Source organism: Pararge aegeria, chromosome 10 (assembly GCF_905163445.1).
Source record: "Pararge aegeria chromosome 10, ilParAegt1.1, whole genome shotgun sequence".
NCBI classification, from domain to species: Eukaryota; Metazoa; Arthropoda; class Insecta; order Lepidoptera; family Nymphalidae; genus Pararge; species Pararge aegeria.
In genome coordinates, this window is record NC_053189.1 from 3,060,130 (window position 1) to 3,087,691 (window position 27,562).

At 35.9% G+C, this 27,562-nt stretch overlaps 1 protein-coding gene across 2 annotated transcripts; it reads right to left on the reverse strand.

Moving 5' to 3' along the window:
• Nucleotides 1-707: 707 nt before the first annotated feature.
• On the reverse strand, nt 708-26,029 carry LOC120626660 (ER membrane protein complex subunit 1). Of its 2 annotated transcripts, XM_039894265.1 has the most exons (17): nt 25,887-26,029; nt 25,688-25,803; nt 24,499-24,630; nt 23,848-24,046; nt 21,860-22,193; nt 20,860-21,052; nt 18,944-19,060; nt 17,928-17,942; nt 16,675-16,844; nt 15,196-15,342; nt 14,297-14,464; nt 12,800-12,904; nt 11,870-12,068; nt 11,321-11,473; nt 9,667-9,843; nt 8,998-9,219; nt 708-8,564 (listed from the first exon to the last, which is right to left on the reverse strand). In XM_039894265.1, the coding sequence occupies exons 1-17, from the start codon at nt 26,027-26,029 to the stop codon at nt 8,404-8,406; spliced, it is 2,751 nt and encodes a 916-aa protein (XP_039750199.1). In that variant the 3' UTR covers nt 708-8,403. The 2 variants fall into 2 exon arrangements, with proteins under 2 accessions (XP_039750199.1, XP_039750200.1); XM_039894266.1 differs by lacking the exon at nt 17,928-17,942.
• Between the last annotated feature and the right edge of the window lie 1,533 nt (nt 26,030-27,562).

Consider the following 27,562-nt stretch of genomic DNA (forward strand, 5'->3'; position numbering starts at 1 on the left):
TTTGAGTAGTGATAGTTTAATGTGTTAAGGTTAATTTATAGTTTATTCATTCATTTTATAATGAAAGCATATTCGTGCGGTCTTTGTTTGGGTTCAATGTGCCTGGAAAAAGGACTTAAGAGATAACTTTAATTTCTATCCCTATATCGTAAAATTAGAAATCATTCGCAAAGGAAGGAGTGTACCAATGTTACAAATATCCCAAAAAAAGGTGATAAAGTAACACGTATGTTTAATAATAAATGTTACGAAAACTTTTCTTGACTAAGCGGCTTTGTACATACCAATCGATTATTTTGCTTTCCTTTTGTTTTATTGTCCAATATACGTAAAGTGTGGAATGATAAAGGATATTGTGATCTTAATAATTTTCATAAATACGCTAAAAACATGATAGGTATGTTGGAAAAATATTATCATCATCAGTGTGCTTAGAAAATGCTGCCGAATGGTGTGTCATAATTTTGTGACGTAAATCAGGGTATGTGTACTTTTATTCAATTAGCAGTAGATAGACGATAGTATTAAATCCATCAAAAATATAACTTTCGTAAAGTAATTTGATTATAAACCGACATACCTATCTAAAATCTAAATTGTAATTTTACTTTGTTTGTGCTGAACACCTTGTGCATATCCTGGGTCCAAGGGCTATGCACGCCACTGGCTATAAGAAATAGGATTGTAGTGAAATAAAAACAAACATAGGCAGTAGTTAACTGTTTTTATTTATTATTGAAAACAAATTCTTTACCAGAACCAATAAACCCGTTTTATCCCAAACCTCACATCTTTCACCCCGATAGTATAAAATACCTGAATGCAGTTTTATTAATATTTCATTCATTATACTTATTGCATTTTTTTTGATTATATAGTGAAAAAATGGGATATTACATGTTTTTAAATGTTTACGTAATACCTTAAATATAGTATTATTAAACATAAACCATATACTTACAATATAAAATAAAACGAAATTATAGTCCTGAGTGTTGATTACGTAACTTTGTTGCAATAATTTTTCTCTTAAAGACAAACTAAAAAAAATGCAGTAATAAATAGGTGCCTACTATTTTAAGAGATATAAAAAAACACAAAAAGCTGGACGTAAAATGTATTTAGTGCATTGCGGAAAAATTAAAGATCCGGGTCTGCTTCGTCATAATACGGTTCTCTCATTGGAGAAAGGGTTTTAGCTCAATGCTGCTCTGGTCCAATACGGTGAGACGGGTATAACGTGCTTTCTGGATTTTAGAGTAGAGCACTGTTTTTTCATACATTAAAACTTAGCCATTTTTGGAATCGAATCCAAAACGTCGTTATCCGTTATCGTAAAAACACAGCTAACTTATGATAAAGACTTATGTAAAATATCATTAAGGATGGTAATCAACAATTACGTAATCAAGATGTAGATGTGAAAATAAAAACGCCATTAATACTGTACCTAACCTTAACTTCTAAATAACAATGTTCCATATTTTATTGTTTAAGAAAGAATTAACTAACCACTTATTTTAATATTGATTAATCTGTTATTACAAAAGAAAATATTTATTCGAATAGGTGAACTAAATTCGTGTAATTCGCGTATTTATTACACTCAGTACTTAACTACAATGATAGAAATAAAGAAACATTCGACCTATCATTTTGTTCAGACACACTTCTGCTGTTTTTAAAGAACAATAAAGAATAATATGTAGGTACCTAAGTAGAAAACACTACTAAATTGCTTAACTTTTAAATTCTGTTCTAACTGAACGTTGCGTCAAGAGCGAAGTTGTTTAAGTTCGCGCGAATTCGAGCTTTAAGAACTGGTTGAATAAGTTCCATTTTATTTTGATGCCACAGTTTAAAATCATTGCTAGGGTCTCGACAGACAGTCTACATTAGAAGTGCACGCCAACTGAAAAACTTTTCTAATGCAGAACGTCTCTCTAGCCCGAGTGTAAAGGGCCCCGAATTACAAATGCATTAAAATCGTACCGTACCTACTCTTAACTCCGATTTGCGACATGATCAGGTACTCTAAGGATAAGAATTGTACGTTAAAGTAATTTAGACTTATACTCCTCGTTTTAAATCGGTCAAATTCGCCCAGTGGTGGAAAATCTGCAAGACAAAAATTATAAAACAGAATTTGATATTTTTTTATAAGAACGACCAAGAAACGATATTTTAATGCAACAAATGATAACATCTCAAATTTTATAACTTTCACAAGTTACATGGTAAATATTCGTGAGTGCCGAAAGGGGTAATGTAACATTGATTCAAATGATTGTAAATATCAATGAAATGTTTAGGTTTGAAATGATGCATCCTAAACGATAAACATAGCTTCGGATGTATCACTTACGTGTACGCAACAGTGAAAAGCGGATGAAGATATTTCGAGCGTACACGTGGTGCGGGTCTAAAATATTTTTTGTCGGAGATTGGCCGATTTTTTTTTTAAATAAAAATAAAATAAAATGCATCTAACTCACGATAGTTAAAATTCCTTAATAATTATAATTATACCTTCGCAGGTACACGTCGTTGTAACTTACAAAAGTTGTAGTATACCTATATTAGTAAAAGTAGCACATATTATAAACACAAGGAAACTGCATTCAAGACGCTTTATCAGTTCGGGAGTACCGCCGTCTTACAGACACATAATACTCACTCTCTCACTACACGAGTAGTACTCGTGTAGTGAGACTGAAAGAGTATTACGAGTATGCGCCCAGCAAAAAGAGGCGTAAACAGCATAATCCCACGTTTGTATGAGTTTAAAATTCCTGAACAGGTTGCAGTTTTAATGCACCTACGAATTTTTAAGCTTTTCTCGATAGTTTGCTATTGAGAAAGAAAACTAAAGTTTGCTATGTCGACCGAAGAAGCCGTAAAGTAACAGAATGACTTATTTAAAGTCCTATTATATACACATAAACATATATAACAAGGTGTGGTGGGTAGAGTCACTACTAACAGACTGACTTGACGTGTCAAAAGTGCTTATAAACTGGGCTTACTTGAAATAAATGAATTTTGAATTTTGTATGAACAAAAACCGGATACTCTATGATGAAGCTGCATATTATCTAATAAACCTACATTGGTTTCTATAGAAAAGTCACTAAATTCTTGGAGAACCAATGCTACTCAGAGAATAGCCCTAAAATCTCGTTTAGAGGCACCTGTTTTTTTTGCATACCTTAACAGAATCCAGTTACAACTCTTTTTTAGTTTAAATTCAACGTGTGCAGAAAAAAATTGTATAGGATTTTTTTAAATGTTACATACAAGGTTCCTACATTATAATTCGCTATCATTAATTGATGTTCTTTTTTGGAATGGTCATTACATCGATATAAATATTATAAACAAACCATCTTCGCAATAAATAATGATATATACCTAAATTGCACTAGCTAAACAATAAACATCTTTAATCTTAACTATTTATGTTATTTTACTTGGTAATACATATTTATAACTTTTATGATCCATTAAAAACAATAATCGTCCAATAACGCGTGATTAAAATCATTATATCATGATCACTGTAATCATCGTCATTAAATCAATGAATGAAAATCATCAACTTGTCCAATATTATGATGATCATTGTAGTATAAAAATCATCAACATAGTATAAAGTTATGATCATCGTAATAATAAATGTTCACAATCTTCATCTAAAACGAATGATCAGTTGCCATTCTTACAAACTGAATCGTTTTACCAGTTTATTATTAGAAACACTTATTAAGGCATAATAAAGGCATTGACGTTTATTTTGGTGGAAACATACTCTTTAAAACGCGACGCGCGTTGTGTTAAATCAAATAAATAGTATATTCTATAACTAGCATTACACTACAAACAAAACAACGTTTCAAAAGTGTGTTTCCGCCTATATTGTATTGTATTGTATTGTATTGCAGTGAACGTTTTGATCCGGGAGGGCGTAAAAATTTGGAAGGTGTGTTTTATTCAGGTTAAAAGTCATAAAGTGATAGTTTGTAAGCACCTTACCTCGGTATAAAGCAAAGTAGACCTTAATGACGCACTCGGTGGGTTCCAAGTAATGTCACCTCATTTGAACTTACATGCAGTTGATATTATGGTCGTCACTGTGTAATGTTACTTTACGCAGTAAGGTTTTTCTGTTAAGTTTTCTTGGAATAAAGTTTTTTTTTTTTTTTATACTTCTAGTATAGATCTCAGAAAACCTAGTCAGCAGCAGTACACAATACCAATAAAATATTTCAAAAGTTGAATATTTTAGTATGGTGCCCGGCTTACCTACCAGTTTTTAATTCATATCGAGTTTTTTGTGTGTAGAATTTAAAAAACGAAGGGGGAAAGAGGCACTATGTTCAAATAATTTGAATTTTTCTAATACTGTGTTTAATTTTTCCCTACGGTTTTCTATAAAACAGCACACCAACAGTCCCGCAGAGTGTAGTTGGTCAGTATCAACCTGTACCCAACGTTTCGCAAATAATGACATAGGAATGCAGAAAAATGGACACCAGTACTTGTGTTACAATAAAAGCAAGCAAAACAACGATGACTTTTAAATTAGCAGCGTCATAAAACCACCCAAAGTATCTATTTTCCATAAATTGCAAGTCTTCTTTTTTTAGGTTTCAGAAGAAAAACACCTAAACAAAGTTTCAGCTTTTAATCTAACATCCCCAAAAAAAATCACGCTCTCCCAGATTGTTTATTTTCATTTTATAGCTATATTAGAGCTAATTCGGTTGTACACTGAAATCATATTAAAAGCGACAGGATATAAACAGAATCAAAATATTTGTCTGTTTACTATTGCGTAGATATTTTACTTCGAATTGATAACCTTCTCAAAGTCTGCTAGAACGTAATGCCGTCCTTTTCCAACTGCTCCTAGTTGACAAAGATGGCATAAGTTTTGGAAGTGTCCCGCAGCCCGCTTACGATTTATGTACAACAAAATTAGCACGACTTAATTGACTATTTGAAATGCAATTTAAAATGACACAGATGTTAAATTAATAGAGAAGAATTGAGTAATTGGAAGATTTTCCAAGCATCGTTAAGCTGGGTCTCCACACACATATGCCTAACGAACTTAATGCAAGACAGAAAAAAATATAAGGGGTTAAAACCGATCAGTAATATGCTTTATTTCTACGGCTAGGCTAGGTAGGGTATTATTATGTAATTGAATACATAAAAATACTTATAATATTCAGATAAACACCCAGACACTGAAAAACATTAATGTTCATCACAAAAACATTTTCCAGTTGTGGTAATTGAACCCACGGCCGGACGCAGAAAGCTGGGTCGCTGCCCACACCGCCAACCGAATAATAAAAAGAACGTTCATATTATTTTTCATTTATCTACAAAATACCCACCGTACACTTCAGAATTCGCTTGAATTCATTTCAAAACGACGAGCATGTACGTATATGGCGACCCAGCATAACTTTTAAAAAGAGTACCGTGTGTCTTACTAGGAACATTCCATAAGTGAAAATTTCATTAAGTCCATTACGGTTCAAAAAAGCTTGTATAATTATTTAAATAAACTATAATATACTATTATTAATTTATTTAGGGCCTGATTAATAAACGTGGCATAACATTTGGTAAGTCACGCATTTGAAAGGGTCTGTCACTGTGACAAGTGCCCCTCAGACTGTAGTTGAGTCAGTATCAACCTGTACCAAACGTTTCGCAAATAATGACATAAGAATGCAGAAAAATTGCCACCAGTACTTGTATAACTATTTCAACTCTATGCAACGTTTAATAATAAGGGCCTTAGGGTTTAGACAAGCATTTCTATAAATTCACAACTATATTGTACAGACAATCGCAATGATGCTAATTTATTTGTAAATTCCACCAATCAGGTTCACAAATTTATACAAAACTATGTAGGTACTTACACGGTTTAAAATTTTGTTATACATAAAACTCTAAATTAAATTGACATGTCTAAAAATAGTACCATACTTTTCAAGGGGATGCAGACCATTAAGCCTGTCTTATATATTATGAACAAGAAATGCCGGTAACAACAATGCTTTATGTCCGTTTACGCTAAACCTAGCCATCGCCTAGATCGAATGCCTAATGATTCAGGCTATGTCTATAGAAATGATATGTTTCACCAACTCATAGGTGGTAGCTATTGGGGAACGGTTGATGTATGCCTAGGGATCTCCTTAGATTAGGCGTTACTTATTTAGGCATTGCCTTGTCGGTAGTGAAAACGGGCATTAGTCTGTTATTATACTGTTACTAAATTGACCAGAGCGGACACATCAATCATAAATCTGCCTAATGAGCTGACAAAAAATCATAAATATGACCAATGAGCTGACAAAAATCATAAATGTGACCAATGAGCTGACAAAAAATCATAAATCTTACAAATGAGCTGACAAAAAATCATAAATCTTACAAATGAGCTGACAAAAAATCATAAATCTGCCAATGAGCTAACTGTTAATCATTGACAGCAATACTTTTCTGATTGGCTGCCTTGGTTTACAAATAAGTTAACATCATTATCTGTTTAATTTGAACACACTATGCACAATCACATACCTATTTATATACTTATAAATATATATAATATATAAATTACCTAAAAGTCAATTTTATAGATAACTATTTAAGTTTTAACTGAATAGCCATAGTGAATGAGTTATATAATTAGCAATTTGTAATTTATTTGGGTAAGGAATGAGACTTTTGTTTGTAGCGAGTAAGTTCTACAAATCTGACCATAAATTCTGATTAAAAAGCATTGATCTGACAAAGGAGCTAACCGCTAACCGCTAGTATTTGATATTGTTTTGCTCCTTATTTGCTTAACAAGTCCAATAAAATACATTCCAATAGGTTATTTCTTAACCCGAATAAATTATAGTGAGAAGAATAATAAAATTCACATATCATTAAATATAGTAGATCTTTGGCAGTGCGTTGATTATGAATATTAATGTAACATGTATGTATATTTGCTTTTAACTTGCGATCTTTGAGTTTATAAGGGAAGATTTACATAGCCTTTCTAAAGGTGAGTTATTGAGATGGCCATTTAAGGGTCGCACCAATGTTAGAATGGGCAAAATATTTGCAGAATATGAGACAGAATACCTTTCACTATGAATGCCTAAATTATTTATACATATTAATTCGTTCAATACATTTGCAAGTGGTGCCTTATTTCACAGTTGTAATAGCTTTAAAGCTGTTTCAATAGCTGGATAAGAAGTAACCAAATCGCAGATAACATCTCGCAGAATCGTTTCAGCATTACTCTATCCATGGTGCTTAAGAATTTCTTACTCTGAACGAAGAATGCATCTGACAGTAGAGGAAAAATTTACACAGAAATATTATAGCTGCAATAAAAATATAACCGCAGTACATGCCTACAAAAGCTTCTAAGTATATTTTTCCTTTCAATCTTCAGTAAAATCAGTAAAGGAGTAGTTTCGCAAGGCTTTCACTTACAAATATATTGAAATCGTGTGCTTTGATACAAAAAGACGCGACGCTATTAAGAAATAGCGGCGTGATCTTTGTTATCAACTAACTTCATTTGTAAGATAAATAACTATTAAAACATATGTGTTCCATATTATCTTACAGAATTTCCACATTAACCAGTGTAATATTGACATCAAAAGTCGATATTCAGGCATGTCGTAATTTATGAAATAAACCTCTTTAAATAGGATAGGATGAGGATGTCTAAGTTATCCGAACACATTTATGGAGTCAAGTATCAGATTGGATAATGTGAAAATATTCTCAGGGTTCCTTCATACATATTCGTACCAGCACATTGTGTTTTGATTAAAGTCCATTTTTGGCAAGGGCAATGTTAACAGTCTTTTTTTAATAGGGCAATCATTTTAATGACTTTTTTTTAATGCCTGATGAGGATACTCAACGGGGATGAATGAGGCTCATAGAACCATGGCAAATTATTTGAGAGATTTGTATTGTATTGTGAAATGTAGTATTTTAACCCTAATTTTTTTTTACATATACCATGTTTATTCCACATACTGCCTCAAGTAATAATTAAAAAACTTTTTTTTACTCAATTTTAAAGTACTTGTGTAATCTCATTCGCACACCGGTACATTTTGAAAAAAGAGAAAGCACAACATTGATTTCCTTTATAAATCTATTCTTAATGGTGCGGGTTATAAATTTTAAACAATACTTATGTGAAAGCACGAATATTTGTGGAGGTAACTCACCGACGACTCACAATAGCGTCAATCACAAACACATCACATCACATCACACGCAATTATCAACTTTATCACTTGGCAACACAGTTCAAACTGGTACGTCACTGCGTCATCACTAGCAACTTAGGCATCACTTCCACGCCAGTTTGAGCATTTTCCTCGACGCGAAGTACTTTGTGCTGTAGGTGGCCACTATAAGAGCACCCAGAACTATCGTAATGAGGTAGTAGTCAAAGTCGTCCTTGAGGAGATCGAACGTTTTTGAGGGCGCGACACGTGTGTAGAATAAATCTGAAAATTTGAAGATTTCAATATTTAAAGTATCAGAAATGGGATTCACGACTTTTGTTTACTTTAGCTTTATCTGTAGCTGTGTTCTGGAGACTCAACCAAAATGCAAAAAAGTATCGAAAAAGAAATCGAATTTATGCTCATTCATTCCAAACTCTTAATTAAAATTATCAGTAATTTACGAATGATATTCTATTAAGATCTGCCGTCACCACACCCCTCCGCTTCCCGCGGGAGTCTCACGAGGCAACAAGTGGACTGAACGGAGAGCGGGTAGCAGCGTACTCTGTGCTACTACTACCATCTTTTACGAGGATCAATCCTGCCCAGGGTGGTGATTATGGGCAAACCTTCTAGTAGGTAGAGGCCTTCAGTCCAGCAAAAAACTGTTACAGGCTATCGATTACAGTAAGATAATATTTAAAGGCCTCACCTAAGCCTGTAACTAGCACAAGACTGGTGGACTCGAGGCCTGCCGGCGCGGTTAGCACGCCCCGCACGCGTTCCACCGTCCGGTTATAGTTGAGCGAGGCCTCCGACGGCAGCGGCAGCTCGGGGGTGTATGGGAGAAGGGCCTCGTCGCCGCCAGTGAGGCCGCGCCGCGCCTCTAGGTACGCCCAGGGTATCTCTATTACTGCCCCCGTTGTTAGACCCACTGGAAATTAAACAGTGCTTGATTTTGAAATTTTGAATTAAAGTCGAGTATATGTAATGTATAATTGATTAATTTACACAAGCATGTTATGGTTAACATCATCATCGTATCAACCGATAGACGTCCACTGCTGGACATAGGTCTTTTGTAGGGAGTTCCAAATTGCACGGTTCTGTGCCGCATGGATCCAGCGGCTACTTGCGACGCGCTTAATGTAGTCTGTCTACCTCGTTGGGGGTCGACCAACGCTGCGCTTACCAGTTCGGGGCCGCCATTCCAGCACCTTGAGACCCAACGTCCATCCTTTCTCTGAACTATGTGCCCGGCCCATTGCCACTTCGGTATAAGTTTTTCGCCCATAGAAAATCACTAGGTGCGGTGGCGGGCAGGGTGTGCTTGTGTGCCTGTACGAAGTGCACGCCACTGGTCAGAGCCAGCTGTACTCACGCAGCACGTGTCGGTCGGCCAGCGAGCGCTCGGTGATGGTGAAGGCGGCGGCGGCGGCGGTGGCGGGCAGGATGTAGGCCTGGCGCTCCACGGCGGGCGCGCGGTCCGACGCGAACGAGCTGAACGCCACGCCCGGCTCCAGCCAACGCTCCTGGCCTTCGTACAGCTCCATGGTGGCTACAATTGAATTATTTTTCGTTAAGATTATGGTAAGTTAAATGAGTTTTCTTTTTTTTCTTGCGGTGCCTTTCCGACTAACGAAGGGTAGCAGTGAGCTCCGTAAATTCCTGTATATTTTCGCGACGCAAAATAATTCTTTCTGCGATTCCATGCCACTCTGTGACGTTACGAAGCCAGGACTTATTTCTGCGACCAACGCCTCTTGTTCTGGAACTTTTCCCATCATAATAAGTTGCAGGAGCTCTTGCATATCTCTAGATATGCAACTTTTTTGATGGTGTGCAAAAGTTCGCAGCGTTGGTTGACACGTCGCAGAATTTGAGGATTATATAATTTAGAGTCCAATTAGTTGCAATCATGAGAGGCATGGCATGACGGTGTAGGAATTAAAGAGAGTGGGAGGCGAGGGACAGGTAGAGAGAGCAACAAAAAAGGAGAGAATGGGAGGGAGTGAGAATGGAGTAGGAGGAAAGTGGAGAGGCAGATGAAGGAAGAGAAAAGGGAAAAGAAAAGAAAAGGAAAGAGAGATGAGAATGAGCGGTTAAATTATCTAGACATATTTGAAGATAAAGCAAAGGTAAAACGTGAGGCCCGAATCTACTAAATAATTCAAACCAATAATTATTTATAAGCGCAAAGTTACATATTACTGCACAAAACATAATGTTACATTTATAATACAATCTTTAAAATAAATCAAATTAAATTTGGAAAATCCAAAAGTGCACGCCTCATAATCTCATTTTTTTCACAATAAAATTGATTTTTTTTTAACTGAAACTTTCAATGCTCATTACAATTTTTTTTTTTCATATTATATATTATTCATTTTTTGTAAACAAGACACGGGAATGTCATAATGATTGCACATTGAAAGTTACAATTAATATTAGCTAGAATAATTACATGGAAATTTAACGACAGTGAATTGAACACTCATATTAACTAAGAAATTATGTCGTGTGTTACTTTAGATAGTTAAAAAAAAAAATATTCCGATACGATCATTTTTTCGACCAATTTTGATGCCACATACACCCGTCCATACACGGACGTCCAGAAAAGATTATGTTTAATGTTATTATTTACTATGTTAAACAAAAAAATTGTTATTGAAATGTATATTATGTGCCTGACAAATTATTTGACTTGATATTAGTGTACTCAAATTAACCTGTAAGTGCAATATAAATAACAAAAAATCAATTTCAGTTTCGAGAAAACTGCTTTTTTTGCAATGTCGAGAGTAGAGCACAACCTCAACGCTTCGCTTATGAGGCGTGCAATATAATGTAACGAATGTACATAATGTGTTTAAATTAAATAGTTTTATGAATTTTAAGAACATAAGTAAGACATGGTTAGGAAACCGATTTCATTGGGGATGCTCAAAATCACAAAAAAATCATTTACGGAATAAAAGCATTGCTGTATGAGGTACTTTTTAAATATTTTATTAAATTCATTGTCTCACCTATTTCCAGTCGCCGATGCTTCTCGCTTCGGTAAAGGTACGCGAAGCAGTTGTCCGCATGTACCGCCAACGGCAAAGCGCGAGCTCTCCTATGCGAGGATGCCCCGAGCAGTGCACCAGTCACCGCGTCCAATACCACTGCCGTTACCACCTCTGCGAACAAGTATACTCATCTTTACTTGTTAATGTTCAGTTTATCCAATTAAATTAGAATATTTAGAGAAAATATTACAATTAACTTTTTTTTTTTTAAATTTTGAAATTTTTATTCACTTTGCTATTCACAATTGATCCGTTTGAAAATATTGAAAATAAATAATCCTAATTGATTATCGTATTTGCTACTAGCTGGCGTATAAGTCAAGAAGCGTTGAGTATGTGACATATACTTACGACCAATCCAAATTATTAATAATATATTTTTGAATAGCGGAAACTACACAGACGTCTGACGTAAGCGTTACTTCCGTCAGAAAAAAATCGGAGTTACTCCATAGTCACGTCAAAAGAAGTTTTTCTTCAAAAGTTCAACAACGAAAAAATGCATACCTTTGTGAGTAGGATCCGGTTTCTCAACAACAAACAGTACGAGGTTAGGGTTGGAGTATTTGTACAGTACGCTCCGGTCGGCGAGTGCCCTGCCCGGGGACCGAACCCGCTCCAGGCGGGACCGCGTCGCGACTGCTACTATCTGCGCCGGGCCGGGCCCGCCTAGCTGGACTGACCAGGTGCGTTGGGCTTCCACTGACTAAAAATAAAATTTCTATAAAAGTCTTGTTGTAAACGAGGTACTAGGGCAACATCAATAAAAAATGAGACCTAATACTCGATGTAGAGATATGATTATAATTTTAAGTATAGTTACAGTTTATATTAACATATACAAAAAGTGACAACCCTAACTAATTTTAATGAATTTCAATTACATTAACATATTATTGTGAAAAATGTAGTGGAATAAGTATTTCGTTATTATGAAGAATATTATTTCGGCTATCCCCTTTTCAATAAACCTTGCACAAATAAAACCAATTGAAACCTTGCTACTAGATTACTGAAATATTGTAGAAGCGAGTCTGTCCCATACTAAGGGACACAAGGTGGTTAGCGTACTAAACAGTGTAAGGTAGTCTGGTGAAGGTGTCAGACAGACAGTAGACAGCAATCGAGGGGTAAGAGGGAGGTGATGGAAGAATAAAACCTTACTGGCGCTATCTATACGCTGTCGCGACGCTTTCAAGACGATGTCGGCATTTAGCACTAGATCATAGACGCTATAAAACTGTATCTCTTCTTTATACTGTGACTGTCCATTGAGAAGTTCTGGGCTCCATCTTGTTTGCCATTTGGCTTCTGTACCTTAAAACTGTAGCGATTTAAATAATGATAGCAAATGATTTTTCCGTCGAGGTGCTTTGTATTCCAATTGAAGAGGATGTTCATCAAGTTTAATTATATCAATGTGTTAATATTACTTACCACTCCGTTATATTTGAGCGCGTAACCTTGAACTTTCCCCGTCTCCTTTTCCGCCACATACATGTATAGGTTTTCAACAAGTGGCGCCGCAGAAATCGGGAATACCTGCGAAGTTTTTAAGCTTTAAATAAAGGCTTATTTTACAGATAAAACTAAAGAAATACATAGCGTTTCGGAACACAGAAACTCATTATCCGATTCGAAATAATCAAATACATAGACTACTTGAAATAATATTCTTTATTTTAAGTATACTTACCTAAGCTAGGGCTGATAAGTTGATTTACTCACTAAGTCTAGAAGGTGTTGGGAAAAACGGAAGGTGCCAGAGCATTTTTATAAATAAATAACTAAATATACTACGACAATACACACATCGCCATCTAGCCCCAAAGTAAGCGTAGCTTGAGTTATGGGTACTGAGATAGCTGATGAATATTTTTTTATGAATATAATACACATAAATACTTATAATATAACAGATAAACACTCAGACACTGAAAATTATTCATGTTCATCACACAAACACTCTCCAGTTGTGGGAATCGAACCTACGGCCTTCGACTCAGAAAGCAGGGTCGCTGCCCACTGCGCCACTCGGCCGTAATTTCAGATCTAAAAGTATTCTCTATCTAACTCCAGGATTTCTATGAGAAATGTCAAGATAAGTTTTTCTGGTACACAGGTAACAGAGTTTTTTTGTTATTCCAAGGGAACGTGCGCCGGCTATATATATAGTAGCTGAGCCGAACATGGGTAACCAAATAAGAAATAAACTGCCTTGATTGTCAAGTGATACGCAAGTTCCACTGCAGTGTACGATGTCCTGGGCTCGATCCCAAGGACCCAGTGAGTACTGGGTTTTTTTTCTACCCAGAAATTCTTAGTACCTCAAATTCCGGTCGTGTCGGAGCTGCCGTCCCATCGGACTATGAGAGTGAGAAAAAACACAACTTGTGCACTGTAATATCCCTCTGGAGATTATTTCCGAAATCGGTACAATTTTGCATATACAACGTATAATAGAATTACGAAATAATATTATTATTTATTATTATTTAACTCTTTATTTGTACACCACTATGAAAAAAAACAATAGAAATACAAAGACAAAGACATATTTTTCCATACGAACGAATCCAAAACATTCTAAGTGTTTACTTACGACAACCCTTTTGCAAATCAAAGACCGACACGCGCATAGTACGCGCTACGCGATAGGTACCTAACAAAGTGACAGGAGTCACATGATTTTAATTTTGCATTAAGGCTGTATCGGATTTCTTCCAGTAAAAATTATTGTAGTGGTATGCTTAATAACTATTAGGTTCTTGGTTTCTCAGATAAGTTTCAGAGATAGTACATAATGTACTTCTAAAGCCTGTGAAGTATTATTTCGGTTTTCATTTACACGTTGTATAATATAAGTATGGATGGTGATGATTCTGGTGTGCCGATTTTGTAACTGTTAACACATACAGTCTGCCTTCTACTCACTTGCACGGTCTCATCTTCATCTAACAACACAAGGGCGTGAAGTTTCTCCGAGTCAGGTTCATGCAGCAACGTACATTGGAGGATACGAACGTCCAGTTTCAACGTCTGCTCCCCCACTAAGTTCCCAGTTATTGGGTTGAGGCTTATGACGTAGCCATTTCCCGTTTCCTGTAATAAAACAAAAGTTAAGTTAAGTAATGATTTACGTACAAAAATAAAAATATTGACTCGATGCTGTTTAAAAAAAATTTAAAATATCGAGGAAAAATGGCAGAAATTCGAATAACTTTTTTTAACGGCCTTTTCGCGCGTTAATGACACTGTTTTTATTTTTGAAATTCATAAAGATACCATGCATAAGAATGTTGCTGTCTGTTGAGTAAACCCTTTGCGCAGAAGGGAACAAAAAATAAACTAAGGATTGTTATTATGACATTCAGTACAACATTATATGATCCATTTGGATTTAGGACATCGGGTGTTTTCATGTTGGCAACAAAGCTTGACTGTTTCAGAATCTTTTATGGAGAATTTAAAGCATGGGAGTAGATGCAATTGTTTCTCTTCTCCCATGCTTTAAATCCTCTAACCCGTACTCGTGTTTTTCAGCCGATTGGAGCAGTTTACATTTTGCAACCCTGCTTTCCGAGTCGATTCCCACTACTGGAAAATGTTTGTCTTTTCAGTGTCTTTCAATGATTGTCAGTATTTATGTATAAAAATATTCTCTCATAAAAATATTCACCAGTCATCTTAGTGCCTATAACATAAGCTACGCTTACTTTAGGGCTAGATGGCGATGTGTGTTATTATACAACAGTTGCATAAATAACTAATATAACACACCAAAGAACACAAAGAAGGGTAGTAAAACTTAAACATTATCTACATATCCTTACCTCATTTTTGCCCACAATAGTAACGTAAGCGTCATAAGGCGGATGCCTGGCCGACCTTCTCGTATACACCACAACTGCCTCAGTATCGAGGCCGGGCTCGTATCTCCGCCAGATGATTTCACCAGACAGATTGTCCATACCGAATATCTACAAAAAACATTACAACATTTGCGCATTGCAGTTTACATCTTCGATATCGCTTTGAGGCATGCATTGCGCATGATAAGTTAGTACCGTTGACTTTCTAATCTATATTCTATACTAATATTATAAAGCTGAAGAGTGTTTGGTTAAAATCGCTAATCTCAGAAAATTTAATTTATCTAATCTTAATAAATTAGCTAAGAAACATACCGACCCAAAATATCTTTTTGCGTTAAGGTTAAGAAGAAATGTCAAGACTGTTTACACTTTACTATTTTGCGTCAAGCGTAAAAAGAAATCTCAAGACTGCTTCGTCATCATCATCATTCGATGGCCGACTGGCGCAGTGGGCAGCGACCCTGCTTTCTGAGTCCAAGGCCGTGGGTTCGATTCCCACAACTGAACAATATTTTTGTGATGAACATGAATCATCAGTGTCTGGGTGTCAATCTATATTTATTATAAGTATTTATGTATATTATTCATAAAAATTATTCATCAGTTATATCAGTACCCATAAAACAAACTAGGCTTACTTTGAGGCTAGATGGCGCTGTGTTTATTGTCGTAGTATATTTATTTATTTATCATAATTAATGTCGAAATAATGTTTTTTCACGCTCTGACATTTAAAAGGTGCTGTCAGTTGAAGCTTGGCAAAACAGTGCTCAACTATTCCGACGTCACGCCAGGTTTATAAAAAAGATGCACAGACTAGTAAGCGTGGCATAACGATGGAATAGTTGGGTATTTGAAAGGTTCTGTCAGTTGAAGCGGAACAAAACACTGCGTAACTGTTCTGCCATTACGCAATGTTAATAAATAAGGTGCACACACCACCTCAATAATAAAAGTGGTATAACGTTGGAATAGTTTGGTATTAGAAAGGTGCTGTGAGTTGAGGCGTGACAAAACACTAGGTAACTATTCTGACGTCACGCCATGTTTATTGATAAGGTGCACAAACCACATTAATAAACGTGGCATAAAGTTAGAATAGTTTGATATTTGTCAATTGTCGCGGGTCAGAACACTGCATAACTACCCCGACGTTATGACAAGTAGTAAGGCCCCCGGAGTATAGTTATCAATAAAATTTTAATCATAACTTCTTTTATTTAGTTTTTTCCGTTAATTTCTGTTTCGGCTTTTGTTGTTGCTCTTTTTATTCGTTTTTATTGATTATCTTTTAAAATGATTAGTTCATAAGCGAAATTAGCATGTAGTGCTTACCTTTAAATGGTTTTGCATTATTTGTGTAATGTATTATATGATAAGTTATTTTTATTTATGTAAAATCGCTGGTAGACCCAATAAATAAAAAACGTATATTACCTTTCCAGCTTCAGTGATAAGCACCATGATCTTATGCAGGTTAAAGTAGTCCCGGACCAGTGCGTTGGTGGAATCTTCTGGAGCGCTTTGCCCTTGCAGATTCCTGATCAGGTTTTGCAGTTGAGTGTACTGTGTGTGGAGACGCCGCGAGAACGCAGACCATACTGAACCTGTGTAGTTTTAGTTACGTGCTATAACATGATAGCTAAAAGCTGATAATATTCAAGGCCTCCCTCAATGCCCACCCCGTCTGGGTTGGTGAAAGAGAACGCTTCCGTTCTCTGTTTTATTCCCTAAGTCACCTCGTACGACAGCCGCGGGAAGAGTAGGGGAAGTGACAACTGTATTCTGATCCACCGTCACCACACGACATTGGGAGAGACACGGATTGGGAGAGGTCTTTTGTCCAGCAGAGGACAGTTATAGGCTATTGATAGAAGTACCGAGAAGCTGTTGTCCGTTCTCTGTTTTATTCTCTTAATCGCCTCGTACGACTCCCGCGGGAAGAGTAGGGGAAGTGACGTATGTATTCTGATCCACTGTTACCACACGATAGGGAGAGGTACGGGTTGGGAGAGGCCTTTAGTTCACCAGTGGACTGTTATAGGCTATTGATAGAAGTACAGAAGACGATGTGGTTTGTTCTCTGTTTTATTCCCTTAATAGCCTCGTACGACACCCGCGGGGGACAAGAGGAGGGTTGGTGACAACTAGATTCTGATCTGCCGTCACCACACGGCACAGGCAGCGATAAAATAGTAAACTTAAATATAACAAAGTATAATATCAACAGGAAAATCCTATTATAATGTTAAGGATTGCTTAAACGATAAAAAAGCTTGGGTGTGAATTGCTCTAACTTCATAGCTTAATATTAATTAACTGTGAGATGGTAATAACAAAAAAAACCTGGCTAAGTTTGTTGTAGGATCTTCTTAAACCAGGGCGTATTTGGACCCTCGTAGCTTTAGATTTAAATTGGCGAACGAAGTTTTCACCATCCCTTTACAATTATGTAAACATATATGTATGAACGCTTCATAAGTGCCTGTGATAGGTCTACATGAATAAAGATTTTTTTTATTTGAACATAAACATATATTAAAAAATTACATGCATATACCCTGTTACATATTATCACAAAGGTAGTCAAAGGAGTAGAAGTAAAAAATGGCAGTTATTACTGAAAGGAAACCGTCCCGTTGGTTCATATTTAAAAAAACACACTGCAAAACCATATCTACTGTACTTACTATACACCTTGGCAGCTAAAACAAGATAATATGTGATCAGATATTGTATGCAACAAAAGTTAGATTTTTTTTTCTACTGAATGTTTAAATATTGAATAGAAGCAGACATTACTTTGCGGAGTTCCATGATATTTTATGAAATTACTAGCTTCTGCCCGCGACTTCGTCTGCGTGTACTGCAGAATTGGGTCTAAAACTTCGCTCGTTAACAATTTTTATCGGTATAGAAAGTACATGTCCTGTTCCATAGCATAGGTTACATGCATACCAAATTTCAAAGCTGTCTGCCTGCGGCTTGGCTGGTAAACAATTTTTAATTTTCCCTAAGGAACTACTTAAGGAATCGGGATAAAATGTAGCATTTCATCCAAATCCGTTCAGCCGTTTTTGTGTGATTGAGTAACAAACATCCACACTTTCACATTTATAATATTTGTAGGGATTGCTTAATTTGCTATACTCGGCGAAAAGCAAGAGAATCTGTTCAGTGCAATTTATAATTTCTTCAATCCTTATACTCAACACAAAACAGATCTTCGGAAATGTACTCCCTACGCACGTTTCGCTTCGACATCGGAGCATCCTCAGATGTTAACTTTACAATGATTAATTGGTTATCTTAACAATTAACGTGGGTAAAGATGGATTATACTGCACCTAAGAATGTAACGGGCTAACCTTTTAGAGGTATTGCAGTTATGTTAAGCCCATACCTCTAATTGGTTTTACGCGACACCGTACCGGAACGCTAAATAGCTTATCGGCAAGACTTTGTAGCCTACCAGACCAGACCAGAGAAAAGTCGGAATTTGGAAATAATATCCAAATGTATACTAATAAACGGAAGTAAACTTCTCATATTCACTGTTCCCGTACTTTAGCAGGTGGACACGTTAATTATATTCTTTGTCCGGGGATACAATCTGGGGATACAATTTCTGTCTCCCGCTTTTGCTAGCCCTGCAGGTTTTGGTCGAGTGTTCTTTTTTTAAATATATTTCTATTCTAATACGCACCTTCTTTCTGGTCAAACTCAGACTCGATGGCCGCTTCGGTATCGGAGACGGGGAGGTCAACGAACTCGGCTGTCACCACGTTCGCGAGGGCTTCCTCGCGTGTCCATAGCGAACGACCTGTTAAAGTAAAACATCTCTCATCTACTGACAGTGCCTTGTAATAAAAGCTTAAAATAGGCATGATATCAGTAACAAAGAATCGCTAAAATATGAATTTATTATGAAAAACGTATTTTTATTCATATATTTATCTTTATATGGATTGGTATTTATTTTTAATAGATAAAACTGCGAAATCCGCCATGGCAGGGGAAACGCCGAATTCAAATTTATGATGTCACGTCTGTGTAAACATAATTTTGTCGAGGAAGCCTATAGGCTAGATATCATAGGAGCATAGCACCAATGAAGAATCGGGGTTTTTTTTCTACGCTGCGTGAACAGTTAAAGTTTCGATTTAATTATGTACGACAAAGTTGTTCCCCTTAAAAAGTTCTAAAAAAAAGTCCGCGACAGCGTATGTCTATCGTTTAAGGTTGACTTGTACAGGGACAGAGTCATGAGAGACAGCTAGTCTATAGTCGTAAAAATATAATAGGCCCGTTTTGACATTTGTCATCGCGACGTAACTAGTTATGGAACCATAAGACTCTGTACTCGATACTCACGATAAATCAATTCAACTTTGTATCAGTACTTGGTTGATATTATTATGTATTGTAAAGTGTTCGTTCGTTCAAAGTATTCCTTTAACTCCACAACCAATACGCGTGACTGGCTGTTGATTATACGTCGACTTTTCAACATGTTGAAACAGAGTTAGTACTATATAACAACAAACACAAAAATCGAGTCAAATCACCATGTTTAAATTAATGTCCAAAATAGAAAAGCCATAGTTAACGTTACTATTACGTTAACTATGGCTTTTCTATTTTGGGGGCGTCAACGGGCGCACAGTCAACTTTACAAGAACGAAAAACTGCGCAGTGCGCGCGGGGACGCTTCAGTCATGTGCCGCTTGGTCAGATACATCAACTCAGACTCATTATTTAGAACCCATTTTGAGAACCAAGCTTATTCTTTGCAGTAAAGATAACTACACAATATTTAATTTCGATATTCAGTAAAAAAATGGTTACAGCTCTAGTATAAAAAAAAAAGACTGAGAACGTAACTGTTTTCGGAACGTTTCGCAACAATTATAAATTGCATGCTACTATAAAGTAAGCGCAAAAAGAATACTCGCAATATATTCTTTCATATTATTTAACGTCCCAAAAAAATTTGCGTATTTTTTAAAACACTGTATGTAATTTATTTTTATTTTATTGTTTCTTTCAGTTTTGTTCCAAGTTACATTCTATGGTCTTGCACAAATGTCAAAACGGGCATATTACATTTTTACGACTATAGTTAGAATCGTAAAGTAATAAAGCAGTTATTTTCTCAGTTGTGTTATTTCCACCATGAACTTGGTAGACTAGAAGAACATGGCGCTGCAGTTTACGCTCCACACGAAGAACCCAATAGCTATAACTACTCCCAAAGAGTATATTGAGCATCTTTAAATTACGTCACACATTAAGGAGATAGAGGGTCGACGAAGTGTGACATTGTGTGATGGAGCTGGGAGAGGGCCTTAATTTCGTGACGTCACATTTCCAAATCTACGTGTAGTTAACACGAACTTTGCACTATAAAAGAAATACGCAAAACGTATTTCGGAACTGCTGTTTGAAATCAATAATTTCGTAATGTGAAATTGCAAAATATGTGACGTCACACTAGGGACACTAGGGAGTCTTGCAAATGTGCCCGCTGTGGACGGGGGAGGGGTCAAAAAAACATGAAAGCACGAAAGTGGTGTGACGTAATTTATGGGTGGCCCTTATAAGCATAAAATACAATCCTACCTCCTTGCTGCATCAGGTGTAAAGCATCATCTGCGGCATTTACTAGAAGCCTGCAAGCGTACTGTTCCTTTGCCTTGCGCGAACACATCACTGCTAGGAATTCAGCTTCCGGAATGCTCGTCGTGGGATCCGAGCATTGGATCTCTGTCACCTCACTATTCGTGGATATACTGTATGCTGTAAGTTGGAAACCCTGGAAAATACATCGGCGTTTTCAACCCTCAAAGCAAATAAGGGTCATAAATCCTTCATAATTCCGTTTGGACTCCACACGTCTTTAAGTAAATTTTGGAGAACTCTCTCCCAGGCATGCAATCTCTCTCCTGAATACACTCTCTGTCTCTCAATGTACTCGTTATGTGCGTTTTAAGCACTTAAAATATCACTTGCTTTAACGGTGAAGGAAAACATCGTGAAGAAACCTGCATGCCTGAGAGTTCTACATAATGTTCTCAAAGGTGTCCACCAGTCCGCACTGGGCTAGCGTGTTGGACTACGGTCTTAGCCCCTTCTCATCGTGGGAGGAGTAATGGTTTGATGTGATGATGATAATGAATAAAATACAGCTATGGTTTTAAATACGTTTTTTATCCACGTTTCTGATACGTACCGCTAAGATTTGGAACGCCCTCCCGGCAACTGTGCTTCCTGCCACGTATAATTTAAGGCTAGAGTGAATAGGCTTTTTCTAGGCAAGCGTGCTCCAACATAGACCTCAACATTTTATTTTTACTCTTTATTTGCACACAAATAAAAATACAGAAGAAGAATAAAAGAAAACACAGACAGAAGAAGTATACAAAAGGCGGCCTTATCGCTTTGTAGCGATCTCTTCCAGGCAACCTTAGGATAAGGAAAACAAAAGGATAAAATACTGCAGGTTGTGCATATTAAAAAAAAATACATACTAATACTTAAACTAGAACTTAATCTAGAACATTGCTTTCTAACGGGCATGATTGTCGTCAAGCGTTAGCCCTTCGTTAATAAAAAAAAATACCTTTTCATCGTCTTGCCAAGTCTGCAACAGCACTTGTTCATTCCCGCCATCAATAACAGTAGCACTTGCCATCTCATCGACCAACTCCTTTCCGACCGCTTCAAAGCTGTTCTCCTTTATCAACAAAACCTTTTTATCGTCCACTATGAATCCTGGTACTACACTATTGTCCAAAGGCCTCAAATTTCCACCTATAGACTCTTTAAGGTTGATAAAGTTGGATAAAGGTTTGCTTATGATTTGTATTACGTTGGATGTGACGTCTAATGACAGCAGAATTTGGCTCCCCATGTTTCCTGATACGCAAGTGTAATATGGAGCTGTTAGGACACATCTGAAATTAATGATAAAATAAATAAAAATTGTTATACAACGTGTAAATGAAAACCAAAATAATACTACACAGGCTTCAGAGGTACATTGTGTGCTGTCTTGGAGACTTATCTGTGAAACCGAAAAGCTAATAGTTTTTGAGTAAACAACTGCCGTAGTTTTTACTAAAAGAAATCAGATACAGGCCTACACACAAAATTCAGACTCCTGTCAATTTATAAGGTACGCGTTGCAAAGCGCAGGTACTATGTGCGCGCCGGTCTTTTATCTTCAATAGGGTTGTCAAAAGTAAACACTTAAAAGGTTTGAAATTCGTTTGTATGGAAAAATAAATATACTTCTTTCGATTTAATTTTTTTACAGGGTGATTATGAAATATACTTATGAATACTTCAATATTATTTCGTAATTCGGTTACATGTTGTATATTGTCTGTATGTTATATACTGTTTTGTGACGTCATCATGTTATATCATTCAGCTAACACAACGAAATATGTGATGTCAACATGTTTGGTGTTGTTTATTTCAGCGTACACATAAAAATCACATCACCATTTTTATAACCGGTCAACTATATACACTGCTGATTTCAGGAGATATTGCCAGTAGAGGTCACTTTCCTAAAAGGGCGACCGGTTGCCCTTTATTCATGTACAACCTACACCAAACCGATTATTATGGTTAATTTTAATTGGGTGTGTAATTTTAATATGGTTAATTTTAAGTGCTGTGTCCAAAGGATGCTTACGGGATTCTATTACAAAGCCAATGCTGTCTGTCTGCCAGGCATCAGTCTGTCGGAGCAGGCTGTATCTCATTCATTTATTATTTATTTATTTTAATTCAATCAGTACAGTTAACACCAATTACATTAATTCAATACATAGTAGATTAAAAACCAATAATAAAAATAAAATAAACTTAAAAACATGAAGGGGTGTTCCCGTAGCAGATATATGTTTTTTGTTCAATCTGAATAATGCCAATATTGTGTAGTGTTTCATATTACACCATGGTAGATATTGCACTATAGTATAAAGGAATTTTGAATTTGAAATTTGAATTTGGTATGGTACTCCTCTCTGTGGGAGTCTAACTTACACTAAGTCGTTGTTTTTACATATCTTAGGTGCACAAAAAATTCTACTACTACTACATGTAGTAAAGCTTCTTGTGACAGCGCTCGTCCAGGAAAGTGCTACCACCATGTTTATAATCAGCATTGTGGCAATGCTGAGTTCTGGTCTGAACTGAGTGAGTGCTGATGTACGAGTAGTTACAGGCATTTGACGGCCGATTGGCGCAGTTTGCAGCGACCCTGTTTTCTGAGTCCAAGGCCGTGGGTTCGATTCCCACAACTGGAAAATGTTTGTGTGATGAGCATGAATGTTTGTCAATGTCTGGCTGTTTATATGTTTATTCTAAGTATTTATGTATATTATTCATAAAAATATTCATCAGTCATCTTAGCACCCATAACACAAGCTACGCTTACTTTCGGGCTAAATGGTGATGCAGAATGTTTTCCTTGTCTGAAAAGTGTTTATATACAATCGTTTTCTACTTACCATCAGTCATGCCATCTACTTGGTCCTTTCAATCATTACTATAAAATAAAAATGTTTTATTTGGTCTAAAACTAATATGTCTTACCCATCATTATTCCAAACAGCAGGTAGCTTAGACGTAGCACCACGATTACTACCAGTGAGTAGGTTGTACATTGTAACTTCTAAATGTGATCCGATTACAGGCAGCAAGTGTACTAGCTTGTTATTTTGCACCCACCACTCCGAGTAGACAGCTTGCTGATCATTTTGGAGGGCAAGGGTCCACTCCCACATAAGGACTCCTGAGGAAATTATATAAAATACAGTTATTTTGAAAGGTTTCCTCTCTATTAAAAATAGAGGAGACTAAGTAAAATAATTTTATTTGGTTTTCATTTTTAAATATTTTTTTGTTTTAACCCACCAAAGAATACATGTTGGCCCATTAAAAATCAAAACATCACACTACAATTTAAAATAATGAAGTTGTTAACTTCATAGCTAAATATTGATTCAACTGTGAGATGGTGATAACAAAAATAACCTGGCTAAGTTTGCTGTGGGCTCTTCTTAGACCAGGGTGCATTTGGGGTCCTCCTAGCTTTAGTTTTTAGTTGAAGAATGTATTTATCACCATCGCCTAACATTAGTGGTACAATGTTGAAAGGTCTACATGAATGAAACAATTTTGAATTTGAATTTGTTGCAGGTGGAAGTTCAAATTTAAAATACAAATTGCAACAAAAACCAGTACCTGAGGCAGAGTCCCACCCTCGTACCAAGTAAGGGTTGGATCCAGTGACAGTAGTGATTTTTTCACCAACATGGAGGAGTTGTATATTTCCCGATGATGCACTTTCAAATACATGGCGCCATACAACTTGACCTATTAAAAATTTAACAAAAACTGATTAATCCTTACTAATATTATAAATTATTAGTCCTTATTTCACACTCTAACTAATCAATCAATCTACTTGATTTTTGGCATAGTTAGTTGAAAGGTTTGTTATCCCTGCAAAAGAAATGGTTCCCATGGGATTTGTTAGTGGCAACAACTAGTATATTATATTGATTTTAATATTTAACGTTACCAACACTCTCTTTAGGAGCAGAACTTTGCATAATTTTGCATCCCTACTGTAAAAACCAAGCTGCCTCAATGTTTACTGATTTATTAACAGCACTATTACTTATCTACCAATACTGGTTGCCACTAAAAACAGCATGTTTATTATGCCTGACTTCAAAACTTTATTATGTCTTGTAAAAAAATTGTTGTTTCTTAAATTTTCCAAAATAGTTTTTATTTGATAACATATAAAAGAACTTACATATCTTTTAGCTATACATAAAATGTACAATACAGTGAGTAACATTAATGATTACATTACAAATTCAACTCATTAATGTTAAAATATAGGGGGTCATTTTTATTTTATTTTATTTAAGCTTTAAGGCATTTTAGACTGGCAATAATAGTTAAATATGTTTAAATCGCTATATCAATTACTACAGCAAATAGAAAAAGTCGGTTTAGATTGATTAGAGAAAAAAAATCTAAGATCAGATTTGGCCAAATGTTGGTTAACAACATTATAGCTTGAGGAGGGCAGTGTTGAATAGATGGTCTTAGGATACTTTTTATCCCAGTAGAACACACCATTGGAATTTTTAACAAACCATAATTGTAAAGGTAGCCAACAGCTAGTGAAGACATAAAATATCTATGCCATACAAGATGCCCTGATTATAAAATAGATAATAATAGATCTAAATAATGTGACAGGGTAAATAACTTTAAATAAACGCAACATAAAAAAGGGAATCTTACTGTAATGCTTAATCGCTTAGCGAGATGATAAGAAAAGGCTTCTGAAAAGAAATGAATTGCTGTCCTATATTAATTTACAGCCGGAAATAATAAATAAAGTTGAGCTTACCTGTCTTCAAGTTAAGTGCAGCTAATACGTTCTCTTCGGTGGCCACAATAATTCTTTTCGCCGTTGAAACGGTGTCGAACTGAGCAAACTTTATTCGCCCTACGTAAGTTTGTCGCCTGAAAGAAGGTTCTTCAAATATTCATTACAGTTCGAGTTGTGTGAAAACGTACAACTGCTATAACCTTAAAGTTACAATTACCAGTCGAATTTTCCAATTTGATCCTCGTAAATGCACATTGAAAGATTAATTAAACTAAAAAACACAATAAACCAGTTCATGTTGTTTATAAATTTAAGTAAACCCAAAAAATTGGGCTTAAAAGTATGTGACAGTACCCCCATTTCCCAAATTGACTTAAATGAAACACCACAGATAGAGAAGTAGAACTTAGAAGTAGACACAGATTTTTCACAACTAGTAACACTACTATTGTTCTTTCGGCGCTTGGCATAGAAAAATGTAATATTCCTTAAAAAATTCTTTATTCACTATTAAATAAAGAAAAGATATTTGTAATATTTATTTGATTATCTCTAAAATATAATTTTTATTAATACATAACTATAACCTAAAATAAACTATTTAAAAACTAAATAAAAATTGAAATTAAATAAATAAATAAATAAACTATTAAATTGAAAATTTATGCTAATAGTTTTGAAAATTGTGGGGAAAATTAAAAAATTTAGTTGGTATCCTCATAGTACCTATTCTTTAAACTAGCAGCACTAAGATTATTTTTTGGCGCTTTTTTCGAAATTTTATCATAAGTTTTATCATTTCTTTTAAGTTTTAAGTGAACGCAGTACAGTAGCAATGGTCATTTTAATTTACTCTTGTATGTTCACTTCACTAAGAAGTGCAAAAGCATATAAATTTAGGAACCTTGTAGAATACGTAAAAAATAAAAGCGCAGGCTCATATTCCTATGTCGTATTTTACGATGGTTTTTAGAAGAACAATTTTAATATAATCACAATTTAGTTATTGTATCGATTTGATTCAAACTGATAGGTTTTGTAATTGCTATGAGAAGAGATTGGTCGAACTATGCGGCCTTGTAACAAGGCTCAAAGTCACTAAGCGGGTGGTATTAGCTATGGTCGAAATATCTCTACGTGAACAAATCAGAAATAAGGAGATCCGTAGAAGAACCAGTGTTATAGAGATAACATTTTTTTAATTTTTTATTCCACTACCAGTTAGCCCTCTGATTGCAATCTACCTGCTGGTAAGTGGTACATTACTTAGAAAAGTCAGGTGCATGGAGTTCGAGCTCGTCCCACGAATGTGAAGCCGAAATCCTAACAATTTTGAACCGCTTCGTTTATTATTACACTGGATTTTATTTCCACCAGTACAATGCTCGGAGAGTCGGTAAAACTGTAGGAGAAGATAAAGTTTTGTCCTTTTCCAGCGAGAAAAATGTCTCCTGTCGCTAGCCGTGTCTTTGGATAGGTAAAACTTAAAAGTGGTTCAAAACTGTAGCGTCTGTAAATCTTTACATTACGCTTAGATCACAGAATTAAGAACATACAGAAACCGTGTACACAACTAATATTAAATCAAAAACCAATCCACTTTAGTAGTGTTTTTCAAACAGGTGGTTAGTCACTTCATAACGTATAGCAGTTGACAGTAATTGTTTTGCTTCTAATGCTTTGTGTGCATTTACTATAAAATGGGAAAAATGGTTCTCCGAGCTATGTGCCCTGCCCATTGCCACTTCAGCTTCGTGACTCGCTCAGCTACATCGGTAAATCTAGTTCTACTACGGATCTCCTCATTTCTAATTTGATCACGTAGAGATACCCGTAGCATTGTTCTCTCTATCGCCCGCTGAGTAACTCTAAGCTTTCTTATGATGCCCATAG

Excerpts from the sequence above, each read along its gene's own strand:
- LOC120626660 (XM_039894265.1), bottom strand. The coding sequence starts at position 26,029 with ATGGGGGTACTGTCACATACTTTTAAGCCCAATTTTTTGGGTTTACTT. Across the intron at positions 22,194-23,847 it reads GCTGTTTGGAATAATGATGG|ATGTGTCCTAACAGCTCCAT; the intron begins GTAAGACATATT and ends CATTAATTTCAG. Across the intron at positions 8,565-8,997 it reads TGTGCTAGTTACAGGCTTAG|ATTTATTCTACACACGTGTC; the intron begins GTGAGGCCTTTA and ends TCAAATTTTCAG.